This window comes from Triplophysa rosa, linkage group LG14, assembly GCF_024868665.1.
Source record: "Triplophysa rosa linkage group LG14, Trosa_1v2, whole genome shotgun sequence".
NCBI lineage: Eukaryota > Metazoa > Chordata > Actinopteri > Cypriniformes > Nemacheilidae > Triplophysa > Triplophysa rosa.
In genome coordinates, this window is record NC_079903.1 from 19,619,670 (window position 1) to 19,646,054 (window position 26,385).

Consider the following 26,385-nt stretch of genomic DNA (forward strand, 5'->3'; position numbering starts at 1 on the left):
AATTAACAATGTTTTTACTTGAAATTAAACCAAAATCTATGTTTACTAGCTAAACCATGGTAAACACAATTGAACCGTGGTTTTGCCACATTACCCAAAGTTTAATCATGATATTTGCTGTAAAACTCGTAACCAAAAACAAAATGGTAACCAGTTCACCCAAAAAAGGTCACTTTTACTATAATAAGCTATGGTTAATTTACAAAAGGGAAGCATTTTATGAAAAAACACGACCTTCACATTCATTGGCCTAATAGAAACATATGGTAAGTGAATTACTGTGCGTTTCAATTCTTACATCCATAGTGTACTAATGTGCATTCATAAAACGAAACAAATCTAATTTAGTTTTATGTTAAGCTGTAAATAACCTAGAATATTCCTAGTCCTGCGGTAGTAAAGGATCTAGGCGGCTAACAGCAGGCCGTGGTTGTTTCACCAGCGAGGAAAGCACTTAACCCTCAGGACGCTCCGCGGGGACCGACTGCGCAATTACAGCACTTTAAGTCCCTGCAGATGAAGAGCGTCTGCTCACTGGCGGGAATAATGAGCGCCGGCTTTGTTTTAAACTATTTGTGTCCGGCATTTCTGATGTTCCAATCGCGAAGCCTCGACTTCTGGTTTGTGCTGCACATTCACGTGAATGCAGAAAATTGGCTATAGCGTGCACGTTTGACCGCGGTTTCGGGTCCAGATTGAATTTCCTTTTGTGTACCTGCTCTCTAAATTGCTTTCTAAGTCGCGATTGCATGTACAAAGACACATGTGAAGTATGTCCTTTCAGCATGTGTGTGTGCTCTTTAAGCTGTAATTGCATCTGTAGAGTTGCTCTCGGTCCCGGGGTGATTTATGGCTGACGCCAGCACACAGCTAACAAGGGCAATAAATTCACCCACTCGCTACTGCAAAATGTGGGTGTGCGCGAGGGTGCGGATGCATGTGTATCCGTGGGTATTTACAAACGTGCAATTATGTCATGCAGCGTATAACGCATAAACTACCCTGCGCCCTCATTCTTTCCATCAAAAGAATAGAGACACATACACACCCCACACAGGAACAGCTGTATGCTAACAGTTGGATAGACTCATCATTGGAGTACTGACTGGTGAGTGACACAGACTAGATGACCTTTGACACCGGTGTCTTAACCTTCGACCCCTAAGGATCCGATGACCCTCGGCCAGGATCTGTGTTTCCATGCAATGAGAAAGAAACACCGAAAAAGATAAATGAGGTAAGAAAGAAGGACCACTTAGCATCTAGAGCTATAAGCTATCGAGAAAGCTCTGTAAAAGTTTCACATCAAACCCTCAAATCTGACCCATAATATAGCCCATAACAAGTCAACCATAAAATAAAACCTTAAGGCTGCAGGGCTATTTTTGAGCCGCTAGCTGCACCAAACAGAATTGCAAAAATGATGATGGTTTTCCAACACAATATACAGGTAGATCCATCTCTAACTCACATCATCGCTTGAGCCAATGTTCCTTTATTGAGCACCGCAATTCAGTTTGGTGCTGCTAGAGGAAGAAAAAAAAAACAGAAACTGCAGCTTTAAGTATTACCTTAAGCATCATCAGTAACTGCTGCAACACTTCCAACAAAGCAAAACTGCTGATGCATGCATCTGATTGGCTGTTTGTTAAAGCGACAGTTCACCCAAAAATAAACATTCACATTTATTCACCCTCACGTTGTTCAAAACCTGTACGTGACTCTTTTTTCTGCAGAACACAAAAGAAGATATTTTGAGAAATGTCTCAGTGGTTTTGTGTTCATACAATGGAATTCAATGAGGTCCAGTGTTGTTTGTTACCAACACCCATCAAAATATCTTGTTTTGTGTTCTGCAGAAGAAAGAAAATCATATAGGTTGATTAAAAAAACGTCATTTTTGGCTGAACTTTCATTTCATTGGGAAAACCATATGTTACAACTCAAATGTCAAAGAATCCATGCCTCAAAATCACAAATCAAACCCTGTAAGCCAAAGCCTGAGGTGTGATGTTCTCAAACACTCATGGACAGACTTTGGTCCACCTGCAGGCATGACACAAATCTCTCCGATCCACAACTACCACAGTAATAAAGTACAGGACTGGACTTAAATCTTTTCTTTGTTGTTGTCAGTGAGTTTAAAAAGAACAAGACGAGTGTTCTGTACCTGTATGTTTTTGATTCGTGCCCTTTCTAAAGGCCAGTGTGAACTCTCTCATGTCAGTCTTTAAAGAAATGAACCGACATTCCCGGCTTTACCTCCTCTTACCGACTCTCTCATTCCACGGAAAGGTGAAAGTCCACAGAAGATCTGAGGGTCGTTTTAAAACCTCCAGATCGTTTTCAGGGTGAGTGCACACACTCTCTGCTCTATGCACCCCAAACTCTTTCATCAGATTTTTTATCCTTTCCTCTCAAACATCTCTGTTCACATGGCCTCGTCGACCTCATCTTCTTTAACAATAACACACACACCTTCTTTTATACCACACTCTTCTATTTCCGTGTTTATTGTACCTCTAAAACACCTTACAGCCTGTCGGACATCACACACACGTTCACATATACTTCATCTGAGCTCTGTGGAGTTTGAGCTACTACACAAACAGGCTAATTCAGGCTGCAGATATTTACCTTTCCTGAAAGAAATGTGAGCGAGGCAAAACACATCATCATGACACCAGAGCAGCAGCCAAGATATTCTGAGTGATGCGGTTGCTAGAGTGTGAGTGGTTGCTAGGGTATTCTGGGTGGTTGCTAGGTAGTTTCTTATTAGCTGAAGTCAAAGAACCTAAATCTCTGTGATATATTCTAGGTCTCTAGACAAGACAGCATGACAATTGATTTCTTGCTGAGTATTTACAGTCTTGTTTTCCAGTGCAAACATCGAGACATTATTAAATCAAAATCCGTTTACTTGAGATGCAAAACACATTTTGTTGTGTGTTTTCTCTTGTTTTATCTCTTAATTTATCATCCACAAAGTAAAAAGATTAGGTCTGATTGCTTCAAAAATACTACCACAGTACATCTTTTAACCACACACACACAACATTCTTTGTATTGTGTCTTATTTTTAAAATAAATAACTTATATACATACAAATAATGCATATATAGTAACAAGTTTATGCATAAAATATGGAAGAATAATGACGTGAGAGGGACAAAATACACACCAAGGTTTAATATGTCAGACTTAAGGTTTGTTCAAATGTCTAATCCCAAGTATTTGCAGTAATAAGTGATTATAAAAAAGCACAAGAAACAAATAAATAAAAAGTGCCATTCAACGATTCAGTTGCCCAGTGTCAACATTCACACACTCCTTTATGTAGAAATGATCACCCGCTGATATACACACACCCACACATGTCATCTCTTTGTCTGACAAACAGAAAACAAGACCGAAACCCGATCCTGATAGAATAATGCACATGTTGTGCTGAATGAAACATTAACAAATTTCCATCGTTTTTCATTTACTCCCCCCTCCATCTAAACTGTCAAAATGCGACCTAAATAAAATGTAGGCCATTGCAGTGTTTAAGTGGCCTGAGGTGATAGAAACTGACTACTGAAGTCTATTCACTCTTTATTTGTCCCAGGAATTCACTGTAAGTGACACACTGCAGCGGTTTACTTTTTCTTTTCAATATCTGCTTCAATTCAATACTGAGCCATTTAATGCTCTACAGTTTTGTGCGGACAAGCTACAACACAGTGAAACCGACAGCATTTCAGATATTACAAGCAATTGTATGTAATGAAATAAAAACAACAGCACATTCGTCACTAAAACAATTATCCGCTCAACACATACCCGTCTCCTCGTCGATGGTGAATCTCCCGAGACCGCTCCCATCACGTATGGAATACTGCACTTCGCCATCCCTCCCCGTGTCATCGTCCCGCGCGGACACCTGCAGCACGGAGGTCCCGATGCGAGCGCTTTCCTTTACCGATCCGTTCATGGCGAAATTGGAGAAATATGGGGCGTAGAGGTTTTCATTGACATCCACAACTTCCAGTTCTACGAAGCTGACTGACAGGAGTGACACTGGTCTGCCTTTGTCTTTTGCCCGGACTGTTAGGTTAAAGAACTGCTGAGTTTCGTAATCCAGCTCCTTGGTTAGCCGAATGGCACCGCTGGTCTTGTCCACCTCGAAACGTCCATCGTAGTCATTAGCGAGTGAGTATCGCACCTGTCCACCAAGTCCCAGGTCAGGATCTTGCGTGTCGAGCCAAGCGATGACGGTGCCAACCGGCAGGTCCTCTAATGCACGGGCACTTACAACATTTGGGATAAAAGCAGGTGGACAGTCATTCACATCATCCAGTGTGATTTTTAAAGTTGTTACTGAAAATTGCTGGGCTCCTCGCTCGGCCCGGTCTCGTGCTTCCACTTTTAATGTGAACGAGGGGACAAACTCACGGTCTAGTTGACCCGCCACGTACACGATACCATTGGAGCTGTTAATGCCAAACTGTGATGTGCTGGTGAGTAGGGAATACTGGATCTCACCATTGAGACCTTGGTCTTTATCCGTGGCCTCCACTTGGATCACTTCAGTGCCAACAGGAGTGTTTTCAGGAATGCGGGCATGGTAACCGTCGTCTTGAAGAAACTGTGGTGAGTTGTCATTAGCGTCTGCTATGTAAACTGTAAGAAGTCGCCAGGCGGATCGTTGAGGTTGGCCTAGATCATAAAGTGTGATGTTTAGAAGGTATCGGTCAGTCCTTTCACGGTCCAATGGTAGGAAGAGGCTTATCACGCCGTTCTGGATTCCAATCGTGAAACAGCTATCCATGTTGCCATCAGCTATGGAGTACAACATCTGTCCGTTGAACCCGGTGTCGCCATCGTACGCTTTCACCTGAAACACATTCGTGCCGACCTCTACATCCTCACGTACGGTAATGTCCGTTGGGAAAGACTTGTCAAACTGTGGCGTTTGACGGTTTACAGAAAACAGGTCAATAAAGCCTTCCTCTATTTTGGGTTTACTGTTAGCTTTGGCTTTCTTTAAAAGTTTCTCAGCCAGATGTTGTGCTACTCTGGTTTCGGTGCAACTAAAGCTCTTGGGTGGCGTTTTGCCTTGCACTACGGATATGTTCACAAACATAACATCTGAGAAGTGTTCCCCATCTGTGGCGGTAATTTTTAGACTGAAGGTGTTTCTGGGCACAGCTGTGGTGAGGGAACGGGCTAAAGTCATGACGCCCGAATCGGGATTTAATTCGAAGTACCCTCGTTCGTTTCCAGAGAGAATCTTATATTTGACTAGCTCTAACTCATCAATGTCTATGGCGGACATTGTGGTGATTACCTCACCGACTGGAAGTTCCCTTGAAATCACACCTAAGCAGTCTACTTTCTCAAAAAGAGGCTTGTTATCATTAACGTTCTCTAGATGCACAGTGACGTTGACTTCGCTCTCCCGTCTGTACGGTGAGCCCCAATCGGAAGCACGGACCACAAAACTAAAGCTCTCTAAGGAAGATTCAAAGTCCAGTTCTTGTGTTGTAGTGACAGCACCGGTGAACTGTTGCACGCTGAAGGGTAACGGTGTCAAGCTGGCCATGCTGTACGTGATGTAGCCGTTTTCCCCATGGTCACCATCAGAAGCCGTCACCACCACAACAGTAGTGCCTACGGGAACACTCTCATTGACAAATACTTCATATGACTGTTGAGCAAATGTAGGGGCATTGTCATTGGCGTCTTCTAGTACTACCCTAACCTTGACCCTAAGACTGCTGTCTACTTCTAGAACCTCTAGCTCAAACAGTTCTTGCGTGAGTTGGGTAAGCCAGCGTGTCGTACTGATAACCCCTGTAAGGGTGTTAATACTGAAGAACACAGAATCAGGAGACGGTGTCAGGATGTACTCAGCATCGTCCGGCTCTGGTCGGAGCTTTACAGCCTCCACGACAGTACCAGGTGGAGCAACTTCACTTAGGAGAACTTGGTATTCATCCTTCTGAAACCGGACCTCCGTCGGGGTCGGTCGTGACAGCTGAAGGTGCATCACATGCACAGTGGAGAACTTCTGAGGTGTTCCACGATCCCGTGCTTGCAAGCTGAGGTTTAATCCAAACGGATAGCTGTCCCAATCGAACTGACCGGTTGCGCGAAGAACGAACTCATTCGAACCTTTCTGACTCCCGTCCTCCTCCATCAGCACTTCCTCACTTCGCACCTCTGTCCTTTCAATGCTGAAAAGCTCGAGAAGGCCCCCAGCGACAATGGACACAGTCTCGATCTCTCCATTTACCCCTTGGTCAGCATCCTCTACAGTGATCACTGCAACCACAGGGGATTTCTCAGTCCAAACCGGTGCCAACGTGACAAAACTCAAAGTTGGCGCGTGCTCATTAATTCTTTCAACGTGAACGAACAGTTTGGCTGTGCTGCTTACGCCATTATTCCCATACAGCTTCATTCCCCGGTCCACTGCTTGGATCTCCAGATCGTAGCGGCTTTGAATGTCTACATCTAGCTTTCCGCTAAGCGAAACGACTCCACTAGTTGGGTGGACGGTGAATAGTTCCATTCGCTCTTTAAAAAAGTAATAAAACTCTCCATTTGAACCAATGTCGGCGTCCGTGGCCGTGACCTGTGCTATGCTGGTGCGAAGCGGTGTGCTTTCCGCAATGGTAACCGAATACGTCGTTGGGGAAAAAAGGGGTCGTAGATCGTTCATATCCAACACCTGCACGCTCACTTTAGTCCAGGTTTCTAGCGTATCCCCCTTAATAGAAGCTTTAACCGTCAACATATAGTTATCCTGAACTTCACGATTCAAGATGGCGGCATTTCCCCCTTTGGTACGTATCCTCAAAAAGCAGAAATCTCCCAGAGTATACTCCTCAGCCTTGAAGAATCCCTCCTCGTCCCCAGAGGTGATGCGATACCTAACCTCCCACCAGTGCTGGTGCAGAGGGATGCCCATGCGCACCTGGCTGGCGGAGTAGGTGCGAGCGGCCGAGTTCTCGTAGACCGACGCATGGTACAGCGGCTGGGTGAACTCAAGACGGGGCCTGTCACCTTGGCAGTGGCCTGGAGGCGGAGAGAAGAGTAGCAAGAAGGCCAATTGTAGGAGAACGGCCCATATGCCTGCCCAAAGGGCCATGCTCACTGCCATCCCATCACCAAACCCATCCTGCAAGCAGAGAGAGAAGGAGACATTAGCCAGAACAAATGACATGACTGTACAAACTGATTCTTCATATCTAAGGTCAATCAAATAGATCAATAACAACAAGCAGAGAACGGGTGGCAGACAGGGAACCACAGGCCGAATGACATCACTACCCAGATCTCAAAACGGACACTGACACACAATTATATAGTAGAGAAAAACCATGAGGATGCAAGTCAGGAAAATTCACACACACAGGAAAAAAAGCAGCAGAATGCAAGTCGGGAACAAAATAATTATAGAGAACGAAACATCGAAAATACAGTCCGTGAAAATAGACACACATCTTCAAGATTTTATGTTAAACAAAAGAGCACTTGGGATAGGAAGCAAAAATGTTGTGTATTCAGCAATACAATGGATTGTGATAGTGTGTTTGTGAGGGTTTACTTAACTGAGGAAAAACTGTACTTGGAAATTAGCAAAACGTTCATTTTGACATTTTCAACTAAACATATTTGTTCATGGGATGGTTGAGGGATGGTTAGGATGTATTCCAGTCCACAGCAATGCAACAATGTCGCCACCATTTGCACACACACACGCACACGCACGCACGCGCACACACACACACACACACACACACACACACACACACACACAGATTTGCTGTGGACAGCCCACACATGACTCAGCACACACACTTCTTGTTCCACCTCTAATGATATCCTACAGCACACTCACCAACTCAGACTCACAAATTGGAAAAGACACACAGAAACATGCTCACTATTCGAAATGCAGAGATCAGCTTATTTTATCTCTCCAGGCCTCTCTCGCTCTCTGTCCGTCATACTCTTGTGCTCTAGCTCTGTGTCCACATAAACACTGAAAGACAGACTGTCAGATTAAAACCAGCAGTCGTTTGGAACAGTCAAGGTTCAGTACGCAAACAGCATCTCGTCTCCCCTAAAGCCTTGTTTAAATGGACCAAACCTCTGACTTAGACGAGCAGAGATTCTACACACAATAAAAACATCTTCTAAATCTAAAATGTTTTTCTAAGGCTCTGTCGGGATGTCAGATACGTGGACAAATGACTCGTATGAATGAATGAATGAGGCCATTATATAGCACTTTATTGTGTATTGCTGCACACCCAAAGCGCTTTACAATCATACAATCTCCTCAACAACCACCAGTGTGCAGCATCCACCTGGATGATGCGACGGCAGCCACAGTACAATGGCACCAGTGCACTCACCACACACCAGCTATAGGTGGAGAGGAGAGATAGAGCCAATTCAGAGGGTGGGGATTATTAGGAGGCCATGATTGACAAGGGCCAGAGGATGGAATCTGGCCAGGAGACCGGGTTACACCCCTACTCTTTACGAGAAGTTTAATGACCACAGGGATTCAGGAGCTCGGTTTAAAGTCTCATCCGAAGGACAGTGTTTCTTACAGTATAGTGTCCCCATCACTGTACTGGGGCATTGGAACCCACACAGACCACAGGGTGACCCTGCTGGTCTCACAAACACCTCTTCAAGCAGGAACCTAGCTTTCCCAGGAGGTCTCCCATCCAGGTACTGACCAGGCTCAGCCCTGCTTAGCTTCAGTGGGCAACCAGTCTTGGGATACAGGGTGATATGGCTGCTAGCGTATGAACTGGTTAGCTCACCGAATCTTGAGTCGTTTCTCAAAGTTTAAGGCAATTAATGGACATTTTTACTAAATACAACCTTTCTTTTAAAAGATTCTCAGACTTTACACAAACTTTACGCATAACACTGGCCAAGTTTGTGGAAAGTTCCCTTTTAAGTGGGACGTAACCACAAAACATGGCCACCATCAATATACACTATTGATCACACAACATTACCAACACACAAACAAACTAAAATATCCAAAAAGAAAAAAACATTATCAATAAAAGGCCATTATGTACATTAGCATGAAACATCAATACAAAAAGACATTATGACAAGACACTGTCAATACGATCACTAATAACACACATCTCTACCACAAAACATGCACATTAACAAAACATATCCACTACAAAAAAACTATGAACGTGTTGAAATGAACGACACGGATGCCTACAGCAAACACATACTGTACAATAAAACGACATTGAAAAGGTCACGCTTTGCATTCCATTCTGATGGAAAAGTGAGTGTACGTTTATCCGCTGATATCTGTAAACAGTGTTATAATCCACATTCACTGACAGCTCAGAGTTTGAGAAAAGCCGCAGCGCTCCGCTGCATCTGAATGTGTGCGTTACACGACAACCAATCCAATATTCTGAGAGACGAGCAGAGGAAGTGATGTCAAACAAAGCACATTTCCATAACAGAGAGAATTTTAAATAACAAGGTTATGTGATGTAGAAAGTGTGCGTGTGTGTGATGTTCTGATAAGACAGCGGTAAAATTACTTTAATGACAGTATTTGTTTATAAGGCTGAACTGAACAAGGAAATCTAACATTTCTGATGAAAAGGCTAGTGGAATTCCCATTAATCTCACTGATCGTATATACCATGTGCCTTAATCATTCCGACGCTGAACAAAGAGGGAAAAAACATTTGATCAATATAACAGCTTCTCAGAAAAGTATACCAGTAAACATATACAATGTTGCAATTTATAAGTTGGCTTTAAAGGTCCAGTTCTTGAAATTTAGCAGCCTCTAGCGGTGAGGTTACGAATTGCAACCAATGGCTCAATACACTGCTCACCCCTCTCTTTCGAAGCACTATGGTGGCTGACAGAGGACAAAGACATTCAAATGTGCAAAACGCAATCATTTGGAAATAGTGATGACAATGGTTTACAAACACTGAAGTTAAATTAATAGTTAAAAAAAATCAAAAATATATATATATATTTCAAATATCTAAAAATCATTCAAACATGCATAATGCAATAATTTGGATATAGTGATAATAATGGTTTGCAAAAACTGCTGCATATCCTAATTTATTGCAATACAAAGTCTTGCACTCGTGTCTAACTGGTGGATACTATTGAATGGCCATCAATGGAAAAACAGGCTTTTTAGAAGAATATGGTGTAGTTACGGCATCTACCAGCAGGGGCTAAAGGGCGTCCTAACAAGGCAAACCTTGACCCCTTCAAACAGCTCATTGTGAACATTATACACGTGTGCATATTACCATTTCAGCAGCATCTGTGAATGACAACAAATCCAATATTCTAAGAGTCAGAGAAGAAGCGAGATAGAACAAACTATAAACAGTGAAAGTCCTGATGAACTGTGTGTGTGTGTTTGTGAATGTGTGGTTGTTTTGGTGTCATTAATTGGGGTGGGATCTTCATTGCTGCTGGCAGTCTTTTCTGTAAGTGTCAGTCTCTAAGCCAAAAACCTCCGAACACACAAACACACACACACACAAACACCTCACATATGCTGCAGCTAAATGGAAAGCACTAACAAGCAAGTGTGTGTGTGAGAGAGAACGAACGGTTGCGATTTGGTGATCCCTCATGCAATCATGCGGCCTACAGAAACCCAGCAAAATCCTGAGAGAGAAACTGCAGAGAGAGAGAGAGAGAGAGAGAGATAAAGCTGCAGAGAGAGTGCAAAGGGCGTGCAAAGCCACCAGTAAGGATGTGAATATACTCTATGCATAAAAAAAAGACAGACGTGAGAGAGGGATTGAACAGCCTTGTGTATTGTTAGTTTGTGTGAAATATTCTGCGTCGTGATCTTCTGTATTGTGTGGTGTTGCAGTTTATTACACGGCTCGTTGTAATGCTTGATTCTGATTGGGCAGTCGCAACATTTGCAGGTTCGTTATTCCCAGATAACAACCTCTCAAAACTAATAACACAGTAACCCGGATGGAGCAAATCATTTTGACATTTTTTTTTTGACAAATTAAATATAAACATGTCTTTTAATAACATATATGACATTATATTTACAAATGATTAAACCAAATTGCCTGTTCGTGACATCTGAACGTCATTTCTTACCTTAAAATAGAAACTAAACGGCTTTTCCTCGCGGAAGGTCTGCATTCAGTAAAAATGAGCTAATCAAATATTTCAAATTTACATTTCATGTCCAGTTTTTTCTCATGGGGCAAGTAGCCGTGTAATAAGCAGGTTAATGTACAAGCAGCCGGCTATTATGGCGAAATAAACCCCTTCAGTGTGATGCATTGTCGGGACTTATTTCTGCGATAACAACCGGTTGCCTGTACATTATCCCTTATGTGTTGTATATTTACAGCTGTACAGCACTGCCTCACATCATGGTGTTCATATTGAATTTAAACATCAATAAATCCGACGTGTTTGTGTGAGTCTGTGTGACCTGGATAAATGTGTGTCTGTTTAAAGTTTTTCCTCAAGCCAAAAACCAGAAAGACACCTTTAACAAACTATCACAGCGCTCAGCAAACAGCGTGTGTTTGTGTGTGTATGTGTGTGTGAGAGAGAGACAGATCATGCAGAGGAAAAGCATTTTGATTTCTGTGCGCTCATGAAAAAAACTCTTATGCAACGTTATCAAATAATGAATTGCAAGAGAGAGAGAGAGAGAGAGAGAGAGAGAGAGAGAGGAGGAGGAAGAGAGACGGAGAACAATAACAGTAATTAAATAGGAAATACACAAAAATATTCAAATGATAGGTGAAAGGTGTTACGGCTGCCAAATTAATAAAAAAACAATCACGGATGCTGAGGAAATATCACCTGACACTCAACAAGAACCTTCGGAAGCACAGCGAAACGCATCTGTGATGTTTTGGAGTTATTTTGGCATTGCCAGATGTCGTTCGTTTGCAATGTAGATGACGTAACACCAAACGCACTGCAGGAGCAGACAGCTTTACAGAGATTTAATTAGATTTAAATTATTATTATTTATATATTTCCTTATTTTAATGTCATTTTAATTAAACCAAATGAAATGAATAATTGCAATTAGAATATCAAGGATAAATGTGTGACATGATGATTCACGCTGTCTGTTATATCACTTTGTTGTTCTTACGAATATACAAATAACACGCACACATCGTCAACCAGACGGCAGACGCTACTGAGGTGTGAGTCAAGTTTGTTAAATATCAATCACTCCAAAACACGACACATTTCTGTGTTCCAGTCCAGCGTTTGATACACACACGACTCCTTGTTAGTATGTAAATGCCTTCCTCTAACATTTTACTTTGTGCTTTTCCAGCTCTGTGGTCGCTCTAATTTTGTCTTCTTAAATCCAGCCTGTTCAGTCACAAACAACAAAAAGACATTTTTAAATCGCAACAAATTTTTCTAAACACCCACCTTCACTAAAAAAGCCTAAAAACTCTTTACCCAAGACTTTAGACTTCAGTAAATATGACAACTCGTTCATCACGAAGTTTGCGAAAAAATTGTTTTAATTTCAAAAGCTTGCAGTTTTTTTTTTTATTTCCCGCCTTGAGCTCAGAAACACGATGCACTCTGGGACTTGTTAAAGATAAAAATGTGCACTCATGAAGTGTCAGGGTACAGATGGTGCCTCGAAATTTTCACGGCCGATTTGTGTTTAAACAGCAGAAAGTAAGTTTGACGCTATTAGTTCAGTCATCATCTCGAAACGCTTGTTGAGCCGTGACGTGAGGTAGATTTATGACAGAGCTGTTGTGCTGGTTTGTGCCGTGTCTGCCTTTGTTTTACTGTGTTGTACTGGGCTGATCTGTTACCTAAAGTTAGTTTTATCGGATACTGTATGTTAATTGTGTGTTTTTGTAAGCATAAATCTGTGATTCAGTCTTGGTCTGCACACACGTATGTAAACGTTCGTCCAGAATCTGTCGAACACCGTCTCAACATGTTTCCTCTCCAGGAGTCACCAGGTCCTGACACACTGCAGATATCACACACGTGAAACCCTGAATGTGCCGCTGGAATAACAATATGTTCACTTTCACACACTCGCACACATAAACACACTTCACTCCTCCTGATGTGAGACGACCTACTTCTCTCTGTTAGAGCTGTGAGGCGATCGAGAGAGAGAGAGCTGACAGAAAGTGTTTCTCTGACCAGAAATCCTTAGAGATCTGATCCTGAGGCAGTTAGGAGCGACTTCATCTCACACACACACACCGGAACGGACGGCTTGTTTGCTGAACCCCCAGAGAGTGCGTCAGTTGTGCTGTAATGGAAGAACAGAGCCAGAAAAGACAAAGGAAAGAGGAAGAAAGAGCATAATATGAAAGACAGACAGAGAGGGAGGGAGTGCGAGAGAGAGAGAGATTCTGAACAGCTGCCAGGATTGGTCCTAACGGTCATTCAGTGTCTCATGTCACATGAGAGTGACTAAAGAAAGAGAGAGTTACGGTTGTGCTGCATTGTGTTGTAATGGTGATCTACCTGTGCTGTGCTTTGTGTTTTTTTAATAAATAGTGTTGGTTTGTGTGGTATTGTGTTGCGCTCTATTGTTGAGATACCTTGAGACGGTGTTGTACTATGTTGCATCATGGTGTGCTTTTGTATTGTACTGTGGTTCATATAGTGCTGTATTATTTGGTTGTGCTTTTAGAGATGTAAAGAAAAGGTGGACACTATATACAGTATACATATATACAGTATATGGGGAGAGACACTATAAAGATACAATATATACTGTATGTGGGGGAGACACCATATATAAAGATAAAATATATACTGTATGTGGGGGAGACACTATATATAAAGATACAATATATACTGTATGTGGGAGAGACACTATATATAAAGATACAATATATACTGTATGTGGGGGAGACACTATATATAAAGATACAATATATACTGTATGTGGGGGAGACACTATATATAAAGATACAATATATACTGTATGTGGGGGAGACACTATATATAAAGATACAATATATACTGTATGTGGGGGAGACACTATATATAAAGATACAATATATACTGTATGTGGGGGAGACACTATATATAAAGATACAATATATACTGTATGTGGGGGAGACACTATATATAAAGATACAATATATACTGTATGTGGGGGAGACACTATATATAAAGATACAATATATACTGTATGTGGGGGAGACACTATATATAAAGATACAATATATACTGTATGTGGGGGAGACACTATATATAAAGATACAATATATACTGTATGTGGGGGAGACACTATATATAAAGATACAATATATACTGTATGTGGGGGAGACACTATATATAAAGATACAATATATACTGTATGTGGGGGAGACACTATATATAAAGATACAATATATACTGTATGTGGGGGAGACACTATATATAAAGATACAATATATACTGTATGTGGGGGAGACACTATATATAAAGATACAATATATACTGTATGTGGGGGAGACACTATATATAAAGATACAATATATACTGTATGTGGGGGAGACACTATATATAAAGATACAATATATACTGTATGTGGGGGAGACACTATATATAAAGATACAATATATACTGTATGTGGGGGAGACACTATATATAAAGATACAATATATACTGTATGTGGGGGAGACACTATATATAAAGATACAATATATACTGTATGTGGGGGAGACACTATATATAAAGATACAATATATACTGTATGTGGGGGAGACACTATATATAAAGATACAATATATACTGTATGTGGGGGAGACACTATATATAAAGATACAATATATACTGTATGTGGGGGAGACACTATATATAAAGATACAATATATACTGTATGTGGGGGAGACACTATATATAAAGATACAATATATACTGTATGTGGGGGAGACACTATATATAAAGATACAATATATACTGTATGTGGGGGAGACACTATATATAAAGATACAATATATACTGTATGTGGGGGAGACACTATATATAAAGATACAATATATACTGTATGTGGGGGAGACACTATATATAAAGATACAATATATACTGTATGTGGGGGAGACACTATATATAAAGAAAGATCAAATATATATATGGGGGAAGACAGAGAAAGAGAGAGGATAGATACATACACACACTACATAAATACTGTATACATACACAGATATGTATTAGTTGACAATTAAACCGTAAATGTGTCCTATGGCATGACAGAAAAAAAACTGTGGTATTGTTTTTTTTTATTTACAATATAAAATAGCAAACAGCACCAGAGAGGTTTATCTTCATTTTTTTCTACATTTTTGCTGTCACGCCATAGGACACATGTACAGTTTATTTGTCAACTACCCATACACACACACACATATAAAAAAAGAATAAAATGTATATTTAGTGTACAGAAAAACTGGTGTCCAGAAAAACGCAGAGAAAGGAAGAGGAAAAGAGGCAAAGAGAATGCAGAATATGAAAGAGGCAGAAAAGGGAGAAAGAGATGAGAGCTGGAGAGTTAGAGAGATATACAGAGAGATGTAAAGAAAAAAGTAGAGAGAGAAGAGGTCAGGAAATGAGGGAGCTGGTAAAAGAGTGCAAGAATGGTGTGATGGGGTGAAGAAGAGATAATAGGAGCACAGAAAAGGGCAAAGTGTGATGATGAGTGAGAAATGGGCGAGAAGAGCAAGAGAAAGAATAAAGGAGCCACAGAAGGCAGATTCAAAGAGCAGCCGAAGAAAAGAGAGAGAGAGATGATCAACTCTAGAGGAGGTTAAGACTGTGTGTATGTGTTTGCATAAACTCGCTCAAACCCTCAGTGGAGGAATTCTCCTTTTGTGTTTTTAATTGTGGTCACCAGAGGCCTCATTGGCTGTTATCACGGCCCCGCTTATTGGCTGACAAAACACTGCTGTGATTCGATTGGCCCCCTGAGAGACTCCGGCAAAAGGCCACGCCCATGTTCCGTTAGGAAGCTCATTATTATGCGAGATCTTCACGCTGAGAGATCAAAGTTGGCCTGTACATCAATTCCCGAAATATTTACGCCGTGTTTTTGCGAGCATTTCATTAGCATTTACCTTTCGGTGCGTGGCTTAAAAATGGAGGATTTGCATGTGGAAATTTGCCTAAAATCTGTCTGGTTTATAATGAGGTTAGGAAAATGCCAGACAGTCATCTGAGTAATTAATAACCGTTACTTAGAGCTGTTTACTTGTTTTTTGCTCTTTTCATGCTCCGTCTGCCCCTGTCAAGTTTGCTCAGTTTAAAAAGTAATGTGGGGTAAAAAATGTGCACACATTAGCGTGGTTACATATTCAGTAGGTGTGGGAATCTGAAGTGCTTAAGCTAAAAGTAAAGTTGATCAAAATGTATTAAAGTTTATTGTCAAGTTATATTCTAAGGCCAAAAACACATTTGCATACATGCAAAATTATGTTTTCTATGATATTTCATGACATAAAAATGACATTATTCTTATTATAAATATTACTAAATAATAAACAATTTTGTTGTTGCTGCAGTATCATCAACAAAACAAGCCACTCGATTGAGCATGACATTAACTTTACCACGGTAAACAGAACGCTCTCAAGCAAGTCAAAAAAGGCTGACTTACTACTTCCCAAATCCAAACCTATAATGTCAGATACCGGCATGCATTTCTAACGGCCTCTCATTACGAACGCACACAGAAGCCCGTCGCCCCGGTGCGTCATGGGAAATCTCTGCCCCCAGCAGATCGAATTCCACCTCCTTTTCCTCGCTTTCTTTCTCCCTTTCTTTATTTCAATCTCTGCTTCTCGCTGCTATCTGATCCTCCCTTTGTTACCGCGTCTGCTAGCAGCTGAAATTTCACACGGCTGTCGAATCACACTTATGCACTTCACTCACACAAACGCTTCATATTATGTCTCCAATTGTCATGGATAATACATTTATACACTGCGGCACAGCATACGCATACGAATCGATGGATACATAATGCAACGTTCTGTGATATTATACACGAGGACATACATACATCGATTTACAATACTTTTATATAACTCTAATTATAATGACTATAGAGACTAACCATAAACCTAACTTTGCGAGAACGCTACTTGCATTCCAAGAATAAAAAATACATACTGCACGTATGAATCGTTTTTCCAAATGTGCCTAAAGGGAGGATTTGTCAGAATCAGTTCACTTCTACGGACGAATACGTTAAACTTAAACTATTGCTAGGAAAACACACACACACACACGTCAAAAGGCTGATGGATGTGTGTGCGAGATATATTAACATCGCTTGTTAGCTCCAGACTGTCTTGATTAAACAGTAATAACATTTTGAAATCATAGATCAATGTTAAAAGGAAACTCTGCGTTTATGTAGCCTTTGACATTCGGTAACCTCATACACACACACACACGCACGCACACACACACACACACACACACGGGACGGTATCCATATGTGCAATCACAAAAAGCTCATGCACACACTCAGACACACAAACACACAGCGAGGAAATCTGGAAAGTTCATTACATAGTAAAAAGGCTGCTGTACTTTTAAGAAACGGTTTTTGAAAGGGTATCAATTACATCCAAAAAACAAATGAGACACACACACATACACACAGGTCTATCTATGTCATGTCTACTCTGAACACCCAAATAACCTGAGGCTCAAGAAAAATATCTCAATCAGTTGGCTTATTATACTCCACCGTCTGCAATAGCCATTAAAGCGAATGCGTGTGTTAACAGAGCGACACGGCAGCTGGTGTTGATCTTCTCACATATAAATCTAAAGAAAGAAGTAGTCAAGACAGAAGATGAACAGAGAGGGAGAGAGAGGTCAAACAGTGGCTGTACTGTTGGTTATAGCGGATGATCATACTGTTGAATGTCTGGTCGTACAACGTGACATAGTTTTCGTGTTTCGTTATTTGATATAAAGTGCATAACGTGTCATATCATGAACAGGTCTGTTAAAGGAACAGTTCACCCAAACATTAAAATTCTGTCATCATTTATTCACACCATTCATGTCATGCAAAATCTGTTTTTTGTGTGTGAAACACAAAAGATGATATTTTGTCAAATGTCAAATTTTGTGTCCATACATTGGAAGTCAGTGGGGTTTGGTTACCAACATTCTTCAAAATAGCTGCTTCTGTTCTGCAGGAAAAAGAAAATCATTCAGGTTTGAAATGGCATGATGTTGAGTAAAAGATGGAAAAAATATGATAGTTGGGTGAACTATCCCTTTAAAGTGTTAAAAAAATGAAAATTCTGTCATTATTTACTCACCCTCGAGTTGTTCCAAATCTTTAAACATTTCTATGTTCTGATGAACACAGAGAAAGATATTTGGAAGAATGCTTGTAACCAAACAGTTCTTGGCCACCATTGAAACAAAGAAATGTATACAGATTTGCAACAACTTGAGGGCGAGTAAATAAAGACAGAATTTTTATTTTTGGGTGAACTGTTCCTTTAAGATTAGGTTACATTTATGCATTTGGCAGATATTTTCATCTAAAGCGACTTACACTTACACTTACACAACTTTTTGTGCATTAAGTCCTCCTGTTGTTGTTTTCTACATGCGAGCGAAGAAAACTCATCTTGAATAGCACCACAGCTCACATAACATTTACATACTGCAAATCTGACCCCCATGAGAGCGAGAGAGAGCCTGCTTTTGTTACTCTACCTCGGTCGTCCACTTTTCTGTTACACCTCCGTCTCCACAGTAAGTCTTCTCTCGCTCTCTTTGTGTGTGTGGGTTAGGGGTTATCAGTGTAGGGAGGATAGTCAAAAGTGAGCTCTGTCTCTATAGACGTCTCGAAATGTCACACACACTCACGTACACCCCCCCCCCCACACACACACATTTGTCTACGGAGAAGAGGTCTGCTAAATCACTTACTATAAGCAGGTCGCCTATGTAACTCAAGCCTTTACAGAACACACCCTGTTAACCTCCACACACACACTATACATAGACACTGACACACACATTACAATACACACCAACAGCCAGACAAATATTGAGTTAGGTGAGACACTGATTGACTCGACTCACGTTCCCTCTCGAGAGGGAAAAATAATGAAATGCATTATGCGCACACACAATCTTCATTTGGTCTTCATCTGCACGACTACTTTAGAATAATTGTGCGTCCGGGCCAAGTTCAAGTTCCCCCGTTTAATCACAAATGTCAATAACTGCATTTTTTTCTGGCTGACTGTAATTACTTTTGGGTCATTTGCGGCTTTGGTTCGCGTGTCTAAAGGCTAATGGTCAGTTGGATTCAAGGTTGATGATTGGTCTGGAGTCATTAAATTTGCGTTTGATGATTGGCCAGCGATCAACAGATTCATTTTTGATTACTGGCCAGAGGTGGGAAGATTTGTGTCTGCTGACTGGTCGACATTCAACAGATACTTGGCTGATGATTGGCTAACCGTCAGTAAATTTTTATCAAATGATAGGTCAGTAGATTTGGTTGATGACTGGCTAGCGCCTAGCGGTCAATAAATTCAGCAGTAGATCAAGTGACTACTGATAGGCCAGAATTCAATAGATCCTTGGCTGACAATTGGCTAACAGTTCCTAGTTTATTTGTGTATTATTATTGGCCAGTGGTCAATAGAAACATCTTAAAGCGTAAGTAGCATATGATTTCTAAGGTCCTACTTTGGTTTATGGAGTGTCCAACAACAAGTTTATGTACATACAAGGTGTAAAAACACTATTATGTCGTAATAATAGGCAGTTATTCTTACCATACTTCTTGTCTGACTCTCAAATGATTCGTTCCGCGATTCATCCGTCTAGTCCCCTCCTATCCACTAGCCTAGTGTCATGTGATTGGTCAGATGGTGTAGTCTGTTGTGATTGGTCAAACACGTTCATCATGTGTCTTGGACTAGTTGACACGGCATACAGTGTACGGTGTTCATATCTTCAGATGTTATTACAATACAGATAGTACTCGACTCAGTTTTTGAAATAAATACTTTGAGAGTTAATAGATTGAACAATTAAATAAGCCGAGTTAATAGCAAGATAAACAAACTGTAATACCCCAGAAATAACGGTACATGCTAATGATAGCATTATATGCATTAGCTAAACACAGACATAAGGTACACAAATATTTCTTGAAGTTAAGACAAAAATAAATAGTCACACTTACAGGTTGTGATTCGGTGGAGCTAACAGGTCCAAATAAGGTTGGTATTAGGGCTGTCACAATTATGAAATTTGATTGACGATTAATTGTCTAATAAATCATTGCGATTATGGCGATTAATTGTCTGTTTTAGGGCTTTGACGATTAATTGTCTGTTTTTGAGCTTTGACATTTAATTCTCATACATTTTTGATTCAGTGATTGAAACAACCATATTGTTCTGAATACAAGCTATGTTTTTTTCTTGGAAATACATCGGAAAAAATTGGGTCATCATATATTTAAGGTTTAGGCTTTTACCTGTCAATAATACAACCACCAAATACTTGTAAATTAAGTAAATTGATCAGGTGTGAATTGAAGCCACCATTAAAATGCTATCAGTCATAGAAAAGCTTCTAGTCTGTTTTTTTCTCACTTGCAAGACTACAGTAAAATTTTACTTGTGTGTTAATGAAATTTTGGTAGACTGGTTTTCACACTGAGATTTGCTTAAATAATATTAAATTGTACTGCAGGTTATTTTTATGGTATATGTTTTAGTTTTTGTGTGTGATTGTGTTGTGGTGGTACATTTTACAAGTGTTACCATGCTTTAGTAACAATATATACACTAAAATATGCAATATGCAGATGCACTACAGCTCCCCCTAGTGTCTTCTATAGAGATGTGCGATAATTGCGATGATCCGAAATCATCGCGATGAGGTCAAACAATCGCGATGAGACGATTATTTAATAATCGTGACAGCCCTAGTTGGTATTGCCCCCTCTTTCAAGGATAGTCGTTTCACATATCCTGCAGTGAACGCGCCAAGATTATTGAAGCAATATTCGGTGAAATGAGCGCGCAGTAAAACCCTGGGGTTATACTCCTTTGGTATTGTTTGAAAAATGAATTGTAACCATTGTTCCCTCAGAAGTTCTTCCTTTGGTAGTTGAAATAAGACGGACTTAGTTTCACAACGTAGAACACAGGTTCTAGACATGATTCACACGCATCACGAACGAGCGACAGTGTTTTGGGGGAGGAGACTAGTGAGGTTTTCGCGGCAGTCCCAGCAAAACGTAGGCGGGGACTATGTCTAGTGACGTAGATACGCGGCGGTTAGAGACTCGGACTGGCTCATGTCTTGTTGCATGATTCAGAGTCGACTCCCATTTTTACAAGCCAATAACTTTGTTATTTATTCACCTTCGGACTTACAACTTGGCAGACAGCTTACTTTCAAACACGGCAACATAACACACTGCATGAAATGTCAATTTCATGATCTCAAGCTACTTACTCTTTAATATTGGCCAGAGGTCGGTATATTGCTGATATGTCAACATTCAGTAGATCAGTTACTTCTGATTGGACGGTATTCAATGAATCCTTGGCTGATAATTGGCTAACTGTCAGTAGATTTGTTTCTAACGATTTGTCTACAGTCATTAGATTTGGCTGATGATTGGCCAGCAGTTAACAGATCCTTACCTGACGATTGGCTAACTATCAGTAGATTTCTATCTCACAATAGGACAAAAGTCACTACAGCTGTGGCTGATGATTGGCTACATCTACATTGTTTGAATTAATCTAACCTTTAACCATCTTTATTTTCCAAGTGGTTTCAATGGCACGGCTCGGGTCGTGCGGTCTAAATTCAACTTGTAAATCTGCACGCGTTGATCATGGAGCCTCTTTAGAGTTCCAGTATTTTTTCCTTTTTCTCAAACTGAGCTTTTATACATAAGCCAACTGTGGTTTCGCACCAAGACGTTTGGACATATTGGGGTGCTGAAAGCCCCAGACATGTTATTTATATTGCGCCGTAGAGTAAAACCTGGTAGAATAATAGAGTTAAAACTGGCAGAATAACACAATGGATGTCCTTTCCTGGCAAATATTTCAAGCTTAGATTTATTACATTTGGTTGAGCAGAAACCATGCGATTCATCCTGATGTGTGTGCCGTGAAAATGTTAAGTGTGTTTAGGAATTCATCAACACTTAAGTAAATCACAATACTCTATCTCTCTCTCTAACACACGCTGTGACTTCCAAGGACAAACCCCAATCAGAGACAAAACAAGGCTACTTTAAGAAGGCACGTCTAAAGGACAAAAGCGGTTTCCCACCTGCAAAGTAGAAGAACACACGCTCCGCTTTGAGAAAGGACTCAATACAGGTCAGTTTACGGTCTTGTCTACTTTTCCACTTTGTCTGAGAGATTAAATTCACTCTCTTCTATAAAAAACACTTCTTTCTTTCTCCTAAAACACACACACACACCTGTGTCCTCACTGCTGTCTGAATTCTCCATCATTCTTTGAAAGCTCCATTAATGCGTTTCAGATCCATCACAGTCTGATAGCCGCACACAAAGCCTTTTCGCACTGTATTCATACGCCACACATGTAGATGTACAGTCATTACCTCATACATTATCTGAATATTACAGTTCAGGGAAGAAACCTGCTTTCATTAACATGAAATTAGTGTACATGATAAGGCTATTCACTTCATCAGGAGAGAACCATCTCCAGGGATTTGCCGCTGGCTGGAAATTACCTGAATAAATAATATTGAACCTATTTTCTCCAAAGCTCCGAAATATTTAATTATCATTGAACTTGTCTGATGAGGTCTGAAATAGCTTCATACCACAGACCACTTTCCTATTGCAGTGTTATGTTGTGAAATCTATTGTGAGTATTCAATTGAAAAGCTACAAGACATCCACCTTTTTTGTATTTTCGGCTCCTGTAAATCACAAATGTACAGGTGATATCTTGGTTAAAAAAGACTTAGAAATTAAGATTTAACATTGCGGCACCCTTTTTTAACAGTAAAGCAATGCATAATATATAATGGTAAATTTGATGTATTCCCACATACAAAATACTGCAGTATACTTTAGAATTTATAAGAGATGCACCGATATTGATCAGAACTGGTCGATAAAAGCAATTTTTCACACTATCGCAATCAAAAGAGCACAGGAAAATGCAATGAATTTGTGCTCTGTATAAAGAAAATGTTAAGAAACATCACCAGTTTGATGTTCAATATTATAGTGGTTATATGAATTAATAACATTCATAAAGTTAAGAAATATCAATTTAATCTTCAAAATCTGTATCGCCACATATCACTCTGAATAATCGGCTATCGTTGAAGAAATTTAGTATGAGTGCATCTCTAGAATTTACCATAGTAAACTTTAGTAAATTGTAGCATAGCATGGTCAATTTTGTATTATAGTATAGTACAGTAACATTATAGTAAACACTTTGTTAATCTACAAACTTTCAGCCTACACTTCACAAATAAATACAACCACATGGCAAAAGAAGGATGTGTAAAACCAGAACACGGCAGAAGCTGAACAAGTCAAGCACCATTAACGCACATCCAAACACACTCGGACCAAAGTCTCCGATCTTTCAGAACAAGGCATGACCGACAACTTTCTTTTAACCAAATAGGTGGTGTGACATCGGCACAAAAAGCGCATCGGATTAAATTAAGAAAGGGTACCAACAGAAACACGGCTCAGCCAGTCGAGCGGTCCCATTCAATAATAACTTCAGTCTGACAGAACTGAACGTTCTTGGGCCTTTTGTTTTGAAGCATTTTGGGTTCCAAACCCCCGCCTTGAATTTGGATACTGCAACTGTATTCTGATGGAATTCCTGGTTGTTCTCCAAATGTGAGATCTCAGACTCCTGGATCCGCTGCGTGTCGGATCATTTGGACGGAGTCCTAAAAGACGAGCTTGCGGGTTGTAAACAAACGGCTGCTGCCAGAAACACACTGATGGTGATTGCGGGTCATTACAGAACACGAGACCATCCCATTAAAAGTCCTGCCATTTGCACAACTGCCATCATGACACACACAATAATCTTTACATTTACTATATTAACATTTATACCTCATCTGCCCTTATCATTTATTTGTGTGCTGTATTATTGCTGTCTTTGCACCTCTGGTTTGATGCAAACGTTTTTATTTAGTTCTTGTATTCTGCACATTTGAAGTTGGCAGTAAAGTTAAATCTAATCTATTGTAATCGTATGTTAAAAATATAGCTGCAAGCAGCGACTACGGGGTCAAGCCCGTCAAATGGCACAGAGTGATATACATGTGGACATTTCTGATAATAATGTGAAAATTATTATTATTTTCTGATGAAAACCTGGCTGTCTGATGAACACAAATCGAGAGAACTGAAGCTGGATATTTGTACAATTATATTAGCAGCATCGTCATTGTTTATTTTTATGCGTAAAAATAAACTGGGTTTACTTTTTAAGCAAGTCATAAAGTGAGCTATAGAATGATGCTTTTTGATGCTGGCCACAGGTTAAGAAAAGTTGAATTTATTCTCATTTTCTCTCTTAGCACATGCTTCTGTTCTAAAATGACTTTTCAATCGCAAAGAGCCTTATTATTCAGCCCCTCCAATGACCTGTTATACATGACCACAGCCACTCCAATCAACCCCTGACCACTACATCTTTCTCATGAAAATACGTCTTGTTAAAGAACAAAAATGAGCACTTTTTGACTTAAGAGTTCAAAATGACCAAGACTAATACAAATCTCGGACTGTAAAAGAACGGAAAAAACAACTTTGGTGAACATGAAGGTCTTTTAAAAGCACTGTTTCTTTAAATAACGCACACTCTGGAAGTGTTAGAGCCATTGATTGAAAGACCATTAGAAGTGTGACGGTTGAGCTCCAGTCTCGGCGGGCAGAGCGCCAGAACAGAGGACAGTAAGAACAGTGTGAGAGCTATAAAATAAATGAGAAGAACAGACCTGACTTGCACACACCGTACATCTTACAGGAGCAGCTGCACACACTCAATGTCAAACATTTCAACATATGTGCAAACACACACTCGGGTCAATCTACAGAGATTCAGTTACACACTGTAAGAGAGAGAGAGAGGCACCGGGTCATTCCTCTTACGCCTTACCCTTCCAGCCCTTAACTTCTGAAAAATGAATATGCTTTGTTGTAATTCTATAAAAGGTTATTAGCTGACTTTCAGAAATGAGTTAATGTTAAACACGGCGGATAGGGCCACATCTGCTCAAAGTGAGGTAGTGAAATTGTTTAAAACGAAGCCATATGTTCACTTAACAGTTATAAATGTCGTGGGTTTAATATTTGATGCAATATATTATCGCATCTGTGATGGAGATATAAAATGTACTGCACAGAAGGAATGACTCAGAGACATAGGGACGGACGGATGGACAGAGTAAGAGAAATGCTCTGTTAGCTTTTGAGCGATGAATCTTTTATTTATTGAGTCATGGAACCGTTGACACCTTGCAGGCAAATGAAAAGCAACCACAGCCCAAGGAACACAAACAATGTGTGTAGAAAATGACCAGATTCAATAGAATAGGAGACAAGACGCACAGAGAGTGAAAGAGAGATGCATCAGAAGTCCCTCTAAGAAAACCAGCAAATATATACGGTACATATACAGTGAGGGAAATAAGTATTTGATCCCCTGCTGATTTTGTAAGTTTGCCTACTTACAAACAAATGAAGGGTCTATAATTTTTATGGTGGGTTTATTTTAACTGATAGACACAGAATATTTAAAAAAATCAGGGGAAAAAAATGTTATATAAAGGTTATAAATTGATTTGCATTTCAGTCAGTGAAATAAGTATTTGATCCCCTACCAACTAGCAAGAATTCTGGCTCCACAGATTGGTTATGTGCCTATATGGACCACAGATTAGTCCTGTCACTTTAAGAAAGTACTCCTAAATCAGCTTGTTATGTATATAAAAGATGCCTGCCAACAGAATCTGTATCTTCCAGTTCAACCTCTCCAACACCATGGTCCAGACCAAATAGGTTTTAAAGGATGTCAGCGACAAGATTGGAGACCTGCACAAACCTTGAATAGGCTACAGACAGAAGCTTGGTGAGAAGGAGACAACTGTTGGTGTGATTATTTGGAAATAGAAGATATACAAAATAACTATCAAATGCCCTTGTTCTGGAGCTCCCTGCAATATTTCCCCAATGGGGTAAAGATGATCATGAGAAATGTTAAAGATCAGCCCAGAACTACACGGAAGAAGCCTGTTAATGATTTCAAGACAGTTGGGAACACAGT

General features: G+C 40.2%; 1 protein-coding gene across 4 annotated transcripts in view; it reads right to left on the reverse strand.

Annotated features, from left to right (window-relative positions):
- The window catches only part of fat3a (FAT atypical cadherin 3a), a 119,474-nt gene that overhangs the window by 60,264 nt on the left and 32,825 nt on the right, over window positions 1–26,385 (reverse strand). For all 4 annotated transcript variants that reach the window (XM_057350397.1, XM_057350395.1, XM_057350396.1 and 1 more), the window contains exon 2: window positions 3,826–7,168. In XM_057350397.1, coding sequence (XP_057206380.1) covers window positions 3,826–7,150 — 3,325 coding nt within the window. In that variant the 5' untranslated portion in view covers window positions 7,151–7,168. The remainder of the gene's footprint in view (window positions 1–3,825; window positions 7,169–26,385) is intronic.